General features: G+C 53.8%; 1 protein-coding gene across 5 annotated transcripts in view; it reads left to right on the top strand.

Annotated features, from left to right (window-relative positions):
- Positions 1–434: 434 nt before the first annotated feature.
- Positions 435–14,681, top strand: part of SYT17 (synaptotagmin 17) — a 55,507-nt gene continuing 41,260 nt past the window's right edge. The window contains exons 1-6 of one of the 5 annotated variants that reach the window (XM_029057892.2): positions 435–654; positions 4,709–4,726; positions 5,118–5,217; positions 5,408–5,556; positions 8,968–9,116; positions 10,775–11,394. In XM_029057892.2, the coding sequence (XP_028913725.1) occupies positions 4,722–4,726; positions 5,118–5,217; positions 5,408–5,556; positions 8,968–9,116; positions 10,775–11,394 (1,023 nt within the window). In that variant the 5' untranslated portion in view covers positions 435–654; positions 4,709–4,721. Of the gene's footprint in view, positions 655–4,152; positions 5,218–5,407; positions 5,557–8,967; positions 9,117–10,774; positions 11,395–14,681 lie in introns of those variants that run through there. The other 4 variants (XM_029057893.2, XM_039911107.1, XM_029057896.2 and 1 more) reach the window with 4 other exon arrangements.

A 14,681-nucleotide genomic window follows, 5' to 3' on the forward strand; every position in this document is an offset into this window, starting at 1 on the left:
GCCCCTCCCCCCACCCCTGGGCAGACCCTCCACCCCCGAGCGGACCCCCCACCCCTGGGCAGCCCCCCTCCCTCCATCCCCGAGCCGCCCTCCCCCCATCCCTGGGCAGAGCCCCCCCTCCTCACCCCCGAGCAGACCCTCTCCCACCTCTGAGCAGCCCCTCCATCCCCGAGCGGACCCCCCACCCCTGGGCAGATCCCCTCCCTCCACCCCCGAGCGGGCCCTCCCTCCATCCCTGGGTAGACCCCCCCACCCCACCCTTGGGCAGACCCCCTCCCCCGCCCCCCGCCCCTGCAGGCCCTGGGGGTCGGCGGGCATCCGACCGGGGGAGGAGGAGGAGGAGGAGGAGGAGGAGGAGGAGGAGGTGGCTCCGGCCCGGCCGGTCTGAAGGAGGGCGGTGGACGGACAGCGCTCCTCTGCGCGCCCCTGCGCTCCTCTGCGCTCCTCTGCGCTCCTCTGCGCGCCTCTGCGCCCTCGCCCAGCGCGGCTGCTCATCGCTCCCCCAAGTCACGTCCCCAAGGGCGGGTTGGCCGCCCTGCTTCTCTCTCCTCCCTCTTCCCCCGCCCGCCCCGCCAGGGAGGCCCAACCGGCCGGACCGGGGGCACCGCGGCCGCCTCGGCCACCCGGGGGCCGCGGGACATGGCCTACGTACAGGTAGGGCCGGGGGGCGCCGGGGACCCCCCCCGCCCCCCCACCTCCCCCCCGAATCCCCTCCCCCCTCCCCAGACACTGGCGGAGGGGCCGAGTCGCGGGACGGGGCGGTGGCGGTCGGGGGGCCCAGCTGGAGGTTGGGAAGGGAGCAACCTGTGGCGGGACGTTTCTCCGGCCTCGGTCGACGCGCTGCGGGCAGACGGGAGGGTCCGGGGAGGGGTTTGGGGCCGGCTGGGCCAGGGGCTCCCGGGGATGACGTTGGGCTGGGAGTCCTCCGCGTCCCCCCGGCTCACCCCCGGGCGTCGGGGAGGAGAGATCCCCTGGGCGGAGGGGGTGGCCTGTCCTGCCCCGACCTCCCCTCCCCTGTCCTGTCCTGTCCTGCCCTGTCCTGCCCTTCCCTGCCTTGTCCTGCCCTGCCCTGACTTGCCCTCTCCTGCCCTGTCCCATCCTACCCCGTCCCTCCCTGTCCTGCCCTGTCCTGCCCTGTTTTGGCCTGCCCTACCTTGCCTTCTGCCCTGTCCTGCTCTGTCCTGCCCTCTCCTGCCCTGCCCTGTCCCATCCTACCCTGTCCTGCTCTGTCCTGCTCTGTCCTGCCCTGCCCTGTCCCATCCTACCCCGTCCCGCCCTGTCCTGCCCTGTCCTGCCCTGTTTTGGCCTGCCCTACCTTGCCTTCTGCCCTGTCCTGCTCTGTCCTGCCCTCTCCTGCCCTGCCCTGTCCCATCCTACCCTGTCCTGCTCTGTCCTGCTCTGTCCTGCCCTGCCCTGTCCCATCCTACCCCGTCCCGCTCTGTCCTGCCCTGTCCTGCCCTGTTTTGGCCTGCCCTACCTTGCCTTCTGCCCTGTCCTGCTCTGTCCTGCCCTCTCCTGCCCTGCCCTGTCCCATCCTACCCTGTCCTGCTCTGTCCTGCTCTGTCCTGCCCTGCCCTGTCCCATCCTACCCTGTCCTGCTCTGTCCTGCTCTGTCCTGCCCTGCCCTGTCCCATCCTACCCCGTCCCGCTCTGTCCTGCCCTGTCCTGCCCTGTTCTGTCCCGCCCTACCTTGCCTTCTCCTGCCCTCTCCTGCCTTGCCCTCTCCTGCCCTGCCTTGCCCTCTCCTGCTCTGTCCTGCCCTGCCCTGCCCTGCCCTGCTCCGTCCTGCCCTCTCCTGCCCTGCCCAATCTTTCCCTCTCCTGCCCTGCCCTGTCCTGCCCTGTCCTGCCCTCTCCTGCCTTGCCTTGTCCTGCCCTTCCTGTCCTGCCCTGTCCTGCCCTTTCTGTCCTGCTCTGTCCTGCCCTCTCCTGCCCACTTCTGCCCTGCCCTATCCTGTCCTGCTCTGTCTTGCCCTCTCCTGCCCTGCCCGGGGAGGACGGGACGGGCAGGGAGACCCCTGGGCGAGATAGTCCACCCGCCCCGCGACCGTTGCCGTGGTGACCGTGCCCGGCTAATTGGCTGCCGCAGCCCTGGATCCGGCCGAGCGGCTCGAGGACGCGGGCTCTCCGTCCACAGACGGCCACGGCAGCCGAGTCGTGGCCGGGAGACGGCTAGACAGAGGCAGGGTGGAGTCGGGGGGCGGGAGGGACAGTGAAATGTCCCGGGTGGGGAGAAGCCAAGTGCAGAAGTTATTCTGCAGGAAGGGCCGGGGTGTGAGACAGACCCTTGGCTCCGTCATTTCCAACGAGCTTGCTCCAGTGAGCCGGATCGGTCTCTGTTTTAATTTTTTTTTATTTTTAATGGCCTTTTTAAGTGCTTACTATGTGCTCAAAGTGCCGGAGTTGATACCAGATAAGCAGGTTGGACACAGTCCGTGAACCACGTGGGGCTCACGGTCTTAATCCCCATTTTTCCAGATGAGGTGACTGAGGCACAGACAAGTGAAGTGATTAAGCCAAGGTCATACAGCGGACAAGTAAGGGAGCTGAGATTAGAACCCAGGTCCTCTGACTCTCAGGCCTGGGCTCTGTCCCCTAGGCCACGCTGCTTCGTATCCCGGAGCAGCGGGGTTGCAGGTTAAGTCCGAGGTCGCTGGGGAGCCTTGAAGCCCGCGGGCATAGGCGCACAAACACACAGCCCGCCCAGATCCTAACTGGTGAAGCTGGCTTAGCCTGGCAGTGCCAACGAGACCGTATTACATCCACGTGCCCTCTCTACCACCCTCCCAAACCCCCTCGGATGGACCGTCGGGGGATCACCGTGTACCGGCCGCCCCCAAACCTCCCCCACGAGTGGCCCTAAGCATCTGATTTTCAAGCTTGTCTTTTAGTGTTTTCTCCTGCGTTCAGTCCGTCAACCGAATTTACTGAGCACTTACTGTGGGCATAGCAGTGTACTAAGCGCCTGGGAGACTACAAAATCCCCAGGATTTCCCTCCCACTTGTGTTACTGAATGCTTCCAGCCCCTGCCCTCTTCCTTCGCCGATCTCGCCTTTCTCCCACTTCCCTCCTCTCTGACATCATCTTCATCTTCTGGTCTAGAGAGCCTTCAAGTAGACTCTGTGAGCGCTGAGGATTTCTGGGTTTCCTTTGAGAACTATTGGCCTAAATGGATCCCATTTTTGAGAGCTGGTTCAGGAGTGAGAGATTTAGACATCTAAAATTCTTCTCACCGTGGTCACCGCCCTTGGGTTACAGAGACAGTTATCTTTCCCCGGCCCCTTCGGAAAATTATAGCCCCCGGCCTCAGTCGAGCAACTTCTCCTGAGGGGAGAGAATGATGATCGTTAATGGAAGTCCTCATACAGGAGTTGCCCACTCTTCCCAGTTCTTTCTCTCATCTCACTCTTTCCTTTTCCCTTCCATCTCCATTCTCTCCCCACATTTCATCCCAGATTCCTTAAGACAGCAGGAAGAATTAGTTGCCGAAACCAGATCCAGGTCCTGTTTGTGATATTTTTTTCTTCGTTGAGTTTGGATGAATTAGAAGCTCGGGGTATGAACCGGGCTGGCCCGGCTTATTGGACCCAAGGTTCACTTGAAATAATCCCTACAACCCTTCTCCCCATTTTGCCCCTCTCAAACATAGAGAAGCTGCACGACCTTGTGGAAGAAGCACGGGTCTGGGAGTCAGAAGGCTTGGGTTCTAAACCCGCCCCCACCATTTGCCTGCTGTGGGTCCTTGGGCAAGCCACTTAACCTCTCTGTGTCTCAGTTTTCTCCTCTGTAAAATGGGAATCCGATACCTGTTCTCGCTCCTACTGGGAGTCTGAGCCCCCCGCGGGACAGGGACTGTGTCCGACCTCATTATCTTGCATCTACCCCAGCACTCACGAAACATGGCACATGGCTTGGCACATGGAAAGTACTTAGCAAGTACCGTTATTATTATTAATGTTATTGTTACTCTTGTTCTGAGCCACTTGGCTCTCATTTCTCTCCTGAAGTCAGTATCTTGGGTTCTGTCCCTACGTGTTGCGATGAGAGGCAGGCAGGGAGATGACTTGGGTCAGCTCTGACCAGGGGCTCTGAGTGTGTGTGTGTGTGTGTTCGTGTATGGTGGGGGTGGGGGTCGGGGGAACGGTGCTGCGGGGAAGAGGCAGCGGGAGGAACAGAGCATAAAGAAAAGGTGTGAGGCTGGTGGAAGGTGCATTTCCATTCCGTTAATTGATTAAAAGGTCACGCTCCATCCTCTACCTCGGGAGTGAGACTGGGCTGCTAAACTGCAGGAAGGACGGAGAAGAAAGTGGATTTTCGGATGCGTTTGGCCGTGGCAGGAGCCGGTGGTACATTTTGGTTGGTTCAAATATCCGTGCCTGATATTTCAGCACAGGAAGGTTTGCTGTTTTTCCAAAGTGTAGCTGTATTGGATAGCACAACTATCTATCCGCCCGCTCTGATTCATACAACATACGGTGCGAATCAAGTCGACATGCGAAAGTTTCCCATTTATTAGGCTGCGGTCGGCCACGCGACGGGACGGGTGGCAGCCCTGCAAATAACAGACACCTTTTTAGGAAGCACCTCTCCTCCCCGTGATGGTAAGTAGAAAGGTGTGATGATTTTGAGTTACCTGAGTGTTGCTAAACTGGTTTTGTCTGTTTCGTTTTCTTTCCCTTTGCTTCATAATGGATATCTAAAAGGACAGTTGGAACCAATAAATGAGGTGAGTTAATCTGATGATTCATTCCGTCTGGGGTCTAAATCAAGAAGAGGTTGTGTTTCATTTGGAAGTCTCACCTAGGCTATAAGTATAAGGAATGCCCCTCTGAACGATAGCTGGGCATTCGTAGCTGCCATTAACTGCGTTTTAATGAAAAGCTGCTTGTAGAAAGGCCAGTGTAAATGAAATGAAAATGAAAGCTTTTGGCTTATTCTCTTTTTCATCTACTTCTTTGACGCCGTGCTCTCTCTCCCCGTTGACACACAGTAAGCGCTTAACAAATACCATAATCATCATCATTCCTTTCTCCCTTTCCTTCTGCGTGTGGGGGTGTGTGTGTGCGCGCGCCTGTGTACACACACACAGGTGGAATAATGTTCATTTCTCTTTGGAGCATATTGTACGTGTTTCGTAAAAAGCACCTGCACGCCAAGAAAGGCGATGATGAACTACGAAAGGAAATCACCTGCAATGTTTTGCTGTTAGTGGCTTCGGTGAGATTGTTTTGCTGTTGGGTGGCTCACAGTTGGGAAACAAATGATCAAAGTATTCTGTTCTGAGAGTTCGGTGGCAGAAACAATCAACTAGCCGTCATTTTTGGCTTATTCCTTTTCTTCTTGTCCTCCCGCCCCGTCCCCTGCCCCCCCGGCCTCCCTCCGCCATCCCTCACTCCCCTGGCCCCAGGGTTTCCTTTCTAGGCTCTCCGATTTGCTGCTGTGCAGGTGGACCTGTCGACACTGCTGTCAAAAATGTTACGAGTGTAGCTGCTGCCAATCGAATGAAGATGAGGTTGAAATCTTGGGACCTTTTCCTGCCCAGACACCACCCTGGCTGTAAGTTGAGCCACCTCGATTTCTCTCCCACCGTACTCAGGGGGAGGCGGGGGAACCGAGAAAGGTCCGGGTTGGGTGGGAAATATCCTAGCGACCCTCACCCCTAGAGTACTGGGCCCGGTGACGGGCCCCCTCTGAGGGGAAGCTTTTGAACCAGGACTAAAAGGGTAACCAGGAAACACCCCTGACTGTCAGAGTTGAAATCCGGGACCCGTCGTCCACTCAGAAGGCAGTCGTCCACTCGATTCGGAGAGGTGGCGGCCGGTGGGCGTGCGTTAGGATTTGCAGGGACTTCCAGTCAGATTAGGATTTTGGAGGAAGTGAGGTCTACCCATCAAGGGGAGGTGGCGGCGCATGACCAGCTGCCTCATTCGAGGTAACGGGATGTCTCCAGGTTCCACTGTGCAGGAGCCTAGCTGGGACCGGGCAACGCGGCACCGGCGAGACCCCAGCCTCCCATCTCTCCTCCAACGCAGTTTATGTTCTCTCCAACATCTTTCATTTTATTTCCAGTTCTTTCCCCTTCTGCGTCTGTATATAACATCTCCATCTGTCTAGAAGCTCGGATATTTTTGGAAAGTGGTTTTTAATTTTCTGGTCCACGTGTCTGGTCCACCTCCCCGTGGCTGTTCCAGGAACGTGGCCAGAGGAGACCCAGACCTCGCTAGCCGCTCAACTCCGGAGGTCTGAGATACGATCTTAGGGATCTCACCCTCCAGGCCGCGGCAAGGTTGGGTTCTCCTGACTCTCTCTCCCTCTTTCTTTCCCTCTCTCTATCTCTTCATCCACTGGCATCTCCGGTGGTCCAGGGAGGGAAATCATCATCTCTCATTTCCCTGCATGTTTTCTTGTGATAGTCAGCCTGCTGGAGGTGTCTTGACCACTCTTCTGTGGGCGGCGATAGACCAATTAATTAGTGGTATTTATCGAACGCCTATTAAGGGCAGAGCCGCTATACTAAGGCTCTCGGGAAAGTACAGTGCAGTAAAGAAATAAGATCCCTGCCCTCAAGGAGCTTACAGTCTAGCGAGGGAGACAGAGAAGCAGCGTGGCTCAGTGGAAAGAGCCCGGGCTTGGGAGTCAGAGGTCATGAGTTCGAATCCCGCCGGTGCCCCTTGTCGGCTGTGTGACTGTGGGCAAGTCACTTCACTTCTCTGTACCTCAGTTCCCTCATCTGTAAAATGGGGATTAACTGTGAGCCTCACGTGGGGCAACCTGATTACCCTGTATCTACCCCAGGGCTTAGAACAGTGCTCTGTACAAAGTAAGCGCTTAACAAATACCAACGTTATTATTCAAATAACTTACATCCTGGAGGAAAGAGGAGAAGGGGATAAATTCACGAGACCCTACTGGAGGACATCTGAGTCCCTTGAGAGGCTCCTTCAATCAGTCGGTAAGTTGTAATTACTGAATATCCAGTAAAATCCACTAGACTGTCATAATAATAATGATGTTGGTATTTGTTAAGCGCTTACTATGTGCAGAGCACTGTTCTGCACTGTCCCACGTGGGGCTCGCGGTCTTAATCCCCATTTTACAGATGAGGTAACCGAGGCCCAGAGAAGTTAAGGTGACTTGCCCGCAGTCACAGAGCTGACAAGCGGCAGAGCCGGGATTCGAACCCACGACCTCTGACTCCAAAGCCCGGGCTCTTTCCGCTGAACCACGAAGCTCCTTGAAGATAGGGATTGTGTCTATCCATTGTATTGTACTGTGTACTCTCTGGCACTTAGTAGAGTGCTCTGCGCTCATTAGCACTCCATTAACACCACTGGTCGATTGATTGGTGGATTGGGAGAATGCGATAGCAGTAAAAGACACGCGGGGAGGGGGTGTCTTCCTAGGGATTAGCTTTAGAACAATTGTAGTCAGCTCCAGCTCTTAATAATAATAACGTTGGTATTTGTTAAGCGCTTACTATGTGCAGAGCACTGTTCTAAGCGCTGGGGGAGATACAGGGGAATCAGGTTGCCCCACGTGGGGCTCACAGGCTTCATCCCCATTTTACAGATGAGGGAACCGAGGCCCAGAGGACTGAAGTGATTTGCCCAAGGCCACACAGCAGACAAGTGGCGGAGCCGGGATTAGAATCCGGGTCGTTCTGACTCCCAGGTTTAGCCTGGGGTATCTCCCTGTGGGATCTTGGGTTCCTTCTCCAGGAAACCTGCCTTCAACAGTCCAAACTCCACCAGGCTTCTCCATTCCCTCGGGACCCCTCCCCAGGCAGAAGAACGGGAGCTTGATGGTTGGTTGGAATGCGTAAAGAGAAGGAACAGAATTGGTCGCCCAGCACATTTTGGGTGCTCGGATCAGTGTTCTAATGGTAACATAATGCTCCAGCAGAGGGATAAGTGGTTCAGATGATTTTACAGTTTGTACGTATCCCAGATTTATTTACCGAGCGGGCAGTTCCATGTTACGGAACAGGCTAAATGCGGAAATGCCGAGTTTACAGGCCTTCGAGTCCTGCTCGGGGATGTGATATCTGAGCTGGAGAGGGGGAGGGGGCGGGGGGGTCCATTCCTCCGGCAGTAGCCGGGGTGGCGTGACGTTCCGAGTGCTAGCCATTTTGTATGTGTAAGCGGGGATGACTCATCCACATGTGTAGATCTTGGCAGCCGGCATAGACCACGTGGGCCCGTGACATATGGAGCTCCTGAACCGGGGTTTGTGATCCTGCATATTTTATAGGTTCGGGAGGCAGAGGGCCGGGCAGAGCAGTTGTGTGGATGGAAGAGGGGACTGGCTCTTCCTGCTGCTCAGCGTAGCTAAGGGGGGTGCCTGCCCTCTCCCTTGGGGAGCAGGAGAAGCAGCATGGCGTAGCGGTTAGAGCATGGACCTGGGAGTCCGTAGGACCTGGGTTCTTATCCCGGCTCTTCCGCTCATCTGCTGTGGGGCCTTGGGCAAGTCAAGTCAAGTCATTTAACTTCTCTGGGCCTCTGTTACCTCATCTGTAAAATGGGGATGGAGAGTGTGAGCCCCAGGTGGGACAGAGACCGTATCCAACCCGATTTATTTTCTATTTACCTCTAGCACTTTGAACGGTGCTGGCGCTTAACGAGTACCAGAATTATTTATCATTTATTTACGGGTCACTGGCCTCACCTCCGACCTGCCGCCTCTGTCTTTCTGGCCCTCGCCATTCCCGGCCCTCATCAGGAAAGGAGAAGGGCAGTCCAGCAGAGCTTGTCCATCTTCCCCCTTTCCAGTCCCAGCCCAGGGCCTGTCTTACACCTACTTGCACCTACTGGGCCTCTGGGGGCTGGTCCTCCCTTCCCCCCGACCCATCCATCCAGCCAAGGTCACTCAGATTCGCTATGTCCGGCGGCTCCCAGTCGAACGAGGCCACAGACAGACCCCTTCTAGGCTCCGCCTACCCTGGGCGCCGTCTCTTTACCTCCCCACTAGGTTGAGCAACCGAAATGGAGACAAGAACGGGGACCCCGACAACGTGGCCGGTGAGGCCCCCCCGACCCCCCAAGACCCTTCCCCCGACCGGAGGCGATCGTCTTCGGACACGTCCAAGTCCACGTACAGTCTCACCCGGAGGATTTCAAGTAAGACCCTCGGCCGGGATCTCCTGGGCAAATCACCGTCTCGGAAGGGTGGGCCTGGGAAGTCACCTCTTGGAGACAAATCCCACTACGAGGATTTGAATGTAAAAATGGGGATTCTGTTCTTCTTTCCCTTTAGTCCGTGAGCCCCATGTGGCACAGGGACTGGTCTGACCTGATCCTTCTGTAGCTTCCTCGCTGCCAACCTCTCTGCTACTGGCCTGGAGTGCCCTGCCTCTTCATTTCCAAAAGACAATTACTCTCCCCACCTTCGAAGCCTTATTGAAGGCACATCTTCTCCAAGTGGTCTTCCCTGACTAAGCTTTCATTTCCACTTCTCCCACTCCCTTCGACGTCACCCTCGCACTTGGATTTACTCCCTTTTTCTCACCCCCCCCCCCCAGCCCCGCAGCACTTAGGTGCATGTCTGTCTCTTATTTATTTATACTAACATCTATCTCCCCCTCTAGACCGTATGATCGTTGTGGGCAGGGAACCTATCTACCACCTCTGTTATATTGTACTCTCCCAAGATCATATAGTACTCTCCCAAGCACGAGTACAGTGCTCTGCTCAATAAATTCGATTGATTGATCGATTCCCCAGCACTTAGCACCGAGCTGGATGCATAGTAAATGCAAAACAAATACCATAGTTACCGTTATTATTATTAACAATAAAATCCTACATCCGGGAGAAAAGAGGAGGGCAAGTTCTCAGGCATGTTGAGTCCAAGGAGGGAGGGAAAGGGCCGGGGGTGGAGGGGGGTAGAAGGGAGAGAGGGGTTCTGCCTTAGGGATGGTGGAGCTGACCAACTGGCCTTAGGGAATCCACACCTGGCCCATGAAGGGGATTTGGATTACCCCTGCCCAGAAGCCCTTTTAAAACTACCAAGAGCCGTTCTTTTCTCCGTGCTCTCCTTTCATTCATTCAATAGTATTTATTGAGCGCTTACTATGTGCAGAGCACTGTACTAAGCGCTTGGGATGAACAAGTCGGCAACAGATAGAGACAGTCCCTGCCGTTTGACGGGCTTACAGGCTAATCGGGGGAGACGGACAGACAAGAACGATGGCAATAAATAGAGTCAAGGGGAAGAACATCTCGTAAAAACAATGGCAACTAAATAGAACCGAGGCGATGTACAATTCATTAACAAAATAAATAGGGTAACTCCTCCAACTAACTGCACTCATTTGTATTTTCAGCTACTCAAAACCAGTGTAATTCTCTGTTACCATTCACTGTTACTTGTTAGGAGGCCCGTTTGTTTTTCCATTTTAGTAGAAAGCCATTTGCGTGAAGGTGTGGGGCTGAGGTCATGGCAAATGGCTGAAAGTTCCGCTAACCAAATGGAACTGCTCTGGGAGAGGAGCAAGCTCAATTCTGGTACGGTCTCTGATCTAACTTTGACGATCTGGACTGGCCTCGGTTTGACTCGCCGACTGGTTTAGTGGACCAACACTGGGATCGTCAGCTTATCCCCTCCCTGCGTGTTTCGGGGCTTGGGTGAATCCCCCCTCTCCCGGCGGGGAGCCAGTCCAGATCATGTCGCCTAGAATCAATGTGGGTCCCCTTCTCACAGGATCTGGGAAACTTTGATGTGGTTAGTTGGGCCCTAGGACTGCTTAACACTGGTGTTCTCTGTGGCCACCCTTCAGGTTTAGAGGCCAGAAGGCCCAGCTCTCCTCTGATCGACATTAAGCCTATTGAGTTTGGTATTATTGGAGCCAAGAAAGAAATCATCCAACCCTCGGTGCTGAGAAAAACCTATACTCCGGATGACTATTTTCGGAAGTTTGAGCCCAGACTGTACTCGCTCGATTCTAACAGTGAGGACATGGACTCCTTGACAGACGAGGAAATCCTGTCCAAGTACCAGCTGGGCAAGCTGCATTTCAGCACCCAGTACGACCTGCTGCACAATTATCTCATCGTGAGAGTGATCGAGGCCCGGGACCTGCCAGCCCCCATCTCCTACGACGGGTCCAGGCAAGACATGGCCCATTCCAATCCCTACGTGAAGATCTGTCTCCTGCCGGACCAGAAAAACTCCAAGCAGACAGGGGTCAAGCGCAAGACCCAGAACCCGGTGTTTGAGGAGAGGTATACCTTTGAGATCCCCTTTCTAGAAGCCCAGCGGAGGACTCTGCTCTTAACCATGGTAGATTTTGATAAATTCTCGCGGCACTGTGTCATTGGGAAGGTTTCCATGCCTTTGAGCGAAGTGGACCTGGTCAAGGGTGGCCATTGGTGGAAAGCCCTCGTTCCCAGTTCCCAGGTAAGAGAGGCGGCCTGCTTCTTCACCTACGTCTGGGCTCGTGAGTGACCGGTTGTCGGGGACAAGTGGGTTGTTACTGTCTCGGCGGCAAATTGGTCATTTGGATTGGGAAGAGAGGAGAGCGTGACACGGTGAGGTTTTCTGGAACCTCACCTGACTTGTCCTGTTCCCCGGAAATGCAACCATCCTGTGATAGCAATGGGACCCACCACTGCCTCTGTTCTCCAGGCCCCTCCGTGCTGTTCCCGTTGTGAGGGATAAAGCTTGACAGGCTGGTGGTACTTAAAGAGAGCAGTTCTCTTCACCCTCGAGGCCTTCAGAAGTTGAGTGGAGGTTACTGGGCCAGGACGCTGCCCCTCTAGAGTTCCTGGCAGTGTTAATGGGTCTATAATGTAACCCAAGGAAATGGGTGGCCCCGAGCAGTTTGGATTGCTCAGGTTCTTGACAGCCAGGGTGGATTTTAGATTCAGAGAGGCTCCTTGGCCACTGGATGTTTCAGAGGGAAGAGCACCAGCAGGCAGATGGAAGGATGTTGGCCTGATTGGAGGGTGGAAGTTGGGAGAGGGAATTGGGCTCAAAAGCAGCCCCTCTAGCATGGAAGGATCAGGGGTGGAATGCTTTGAAATACATAGCACCGGTTTGGCCTTGAGCCCAGCTGGACTTGAGTGGCCTTTGGGGAACACAGTGGTATTGAGACGAGGAGGACTTGGCAGTAGCATTTCTCATTGATAGTCTTGAGTACAAGTTAAGCCGGGGCTACAGTGGCACAGCAGAGGGCCAAATAGGGCTAGCATCAGGACTGAGGCTGTAGGGAAATGGAGGAGGAAGTCTAGTGATATAGAAGTAACGGCTACGGGCCTTTCTTGGGTGTGGAGGGGGATGAAGGGCGGTGGAGAATCAAATACGGTGCTGGGCTGCCTAATCAGAGCCGCCGGAAGTGAGAGAGACCGTATTACCAAGATCTACTCAGAGTCTGGTGGCCGTGAAGATGGTGACCTTGATGAAAATGGTGTTGATGATGGTGGAGGCAGCTGTTTTTAACATTAGCGTGGCCATTCAAGTGTGGAGATCTGGGTTTGGAGTGAATGTTTTATGTTAGGGTGAATCAAAACTGCTCTTTCATTATTTGTCGAATTACCATTTTGGGGTTCTGCCTGGGTGAGATACCTAAGTGGCAACTGAAAATGTAAGTGTACAGTGCATTTCCACTGATTTTAAGCTCCTTGCCTGTGTCTGAAAATTGTAAGACGATCTGAGGCCAGTAAAACGTGGTGATTTTTTTTTTCTTTTTTGCTCAAAGCAATAATTAATTAAGCACCAATTGTCAACGGACACCTGTTTGGGCTTTTCCTTCAGCTGAAAGATGGGTGCCTAAGCTGTCTTACTTATCTCAAAGGGTGTTGAGGTTGTCTCTTCAGGATCCTATGATGGGTAATGAGGGAAAGAGGAGGAGCAAATGTTGGAAGCAGTGTGGAAAAAGCACAGGCCTGGGAGTCAGAGGACCTGGGAACCCCATGTGGGACATGGACTGGGTTCCAATCTGATTAACTTGATTTGCCCCGGGGCTTAATAGATAGCAAGCGCTTAACAAATACCATTAAAAAAAAATTGGGGCAGAGGAGGTGCTGCAGTGGCAAGGGTGTTGGGAAAGACAATCAGCGAGCCGGGCCCAGAATAACTTTGGAGAGGAGAGGTGGGAGGGTGAGTGAAGGACCCGGAAATGGGGAGCCCAGCCCTGCTTGGCCCTCTTGTCAAGTTGGGAAGAGACTCAATCATGGAGACACCCTATAGTAGCCCCACCTTATGGGTTACAGCTAGGTCTCTCCCGGGCCCCTTGCCTTTTATCTCTGAAACTCCCCTGGGCTACCCGCTGCCTGCCCTTATCTCACTCCTTCGGGGAGCAGGAAAAAGCCTTGAGGGGTTAATATAGTAGATCATGATTTATAGATCTGTAAATTTAACCAGCATGAAGACTTCAACAGGTTCATCTCATTATGGTCAGGGAATATGTCTGTTATATTGTACTCTCCCAAGCACTTAGTAAACCACTCTGTGCCCAGTAAGTGCTCAACCAATACTATTGATTGGTTTGAATTCTAAGCTCCCTAACTTCTGTTTTCACTGCTAAGTGGGTTCTTTTTTGGTGAGGTGAATTCACCCCACTTGGGATTTGACTCTTATCTCCAGTCTAGCAGCGCCGAATGCCATTTTTTCCCTCTGCTTTGAAAAACTGTTGCTTAAAATAGTTTTCAGTATAACACTGTGGGCTGTGAAGGACCAAATGTTAATTCTTTAATGATTTTGTTCTTGGACTATCTTCCCACCGAATTCATTTCCAAACCATACTGAGTGGAACAGGCACATGCTTCAGGCTCATTCTGCCTTTTTGGAGGCAGAAAATTTTCCCTATTACAATGATACAAGTTATGGCCACAGATCTTAATCTGATTTAGTGCTACAAAGCATGTAGGGATTAAGGGAGTTTTCCTGAATTTCAAGTTGTGGAAAATTGATGCAAAAGACCACAGGTGGATCGCCTAAAAGCACAGAGATTGTGGCTGAGATGAAAACATTGTATTCATCTTAATACCTGTTTTAGAGGACACTCTCTCAGACTTAGATCATCTTTTGGGTCAGAAGATTTATTCGCACCCGTTGGATCAGGAGGAATTTCAAACTCAGATTTTTAAAAAAAAATCACAATAACTTGGATTTATCCGCCATAGGAATCGACATCCTTTTCGTGCAGAAGAGCCAAAATAATAAAACGTTTGACTAGTTGGTATGCAAAGAGCCATTTATATAAATTAAACAGAAGAGGAGGAGGGGGTACAGAGGAGGAAAGGAATGGGATGGGAGGGAAAAGAGAGAGGACAGAGAGAGAGATAGAGAGAGAATGAGAATGAACAAACACATTTCTGGATCACTGGGAAGGAGGAGAGTGTGTCAGAGTTACACAGTGCTGTGCCTGCCGAATCACAGAGCACCACTCCTCCTCCTTCCTCTCTTCTTCCTGCTTCGCCATTGCTACCTCACTGCTGTAGATTGGGCATCTGGGGGCTGGGGTGGGGATCTTTTTCTCCAACCCCCACAGAGGACCTCCCCATGCCCCTGCCCTTCCCTGTCTGGCAGGCAACCCATCACAGCCATAATCGGTGCGTGCCATGCCCGGCCTCAGATTTGACCTTGCCCACTGTGCTCATGGAGGGTGAGCAGTCCCCTTCCCTGCATGGCTTGCCTGCCCGGCTTCGATGCCACTGCTGTCTCCAGAAGTACTGGAGAGACGG

This window comes from Ornithorhynchus anatinus, chromosome 2, assembly GCF_004115215.2.
Source record: "Ornithorhynchus anatinus isolate Pmale09 chromosome 2, mOrnAna1.pri.v4, whole genome shotgun sequence".
Classification (NCBI taxonomy): domain Eukaryota; kingdom Metazoa; phylum Chordata; class Mammalia; order Monotremata; family Ornithorhynchidae; genus Ornithorhynchus; species Ornithorhynchus anatinus.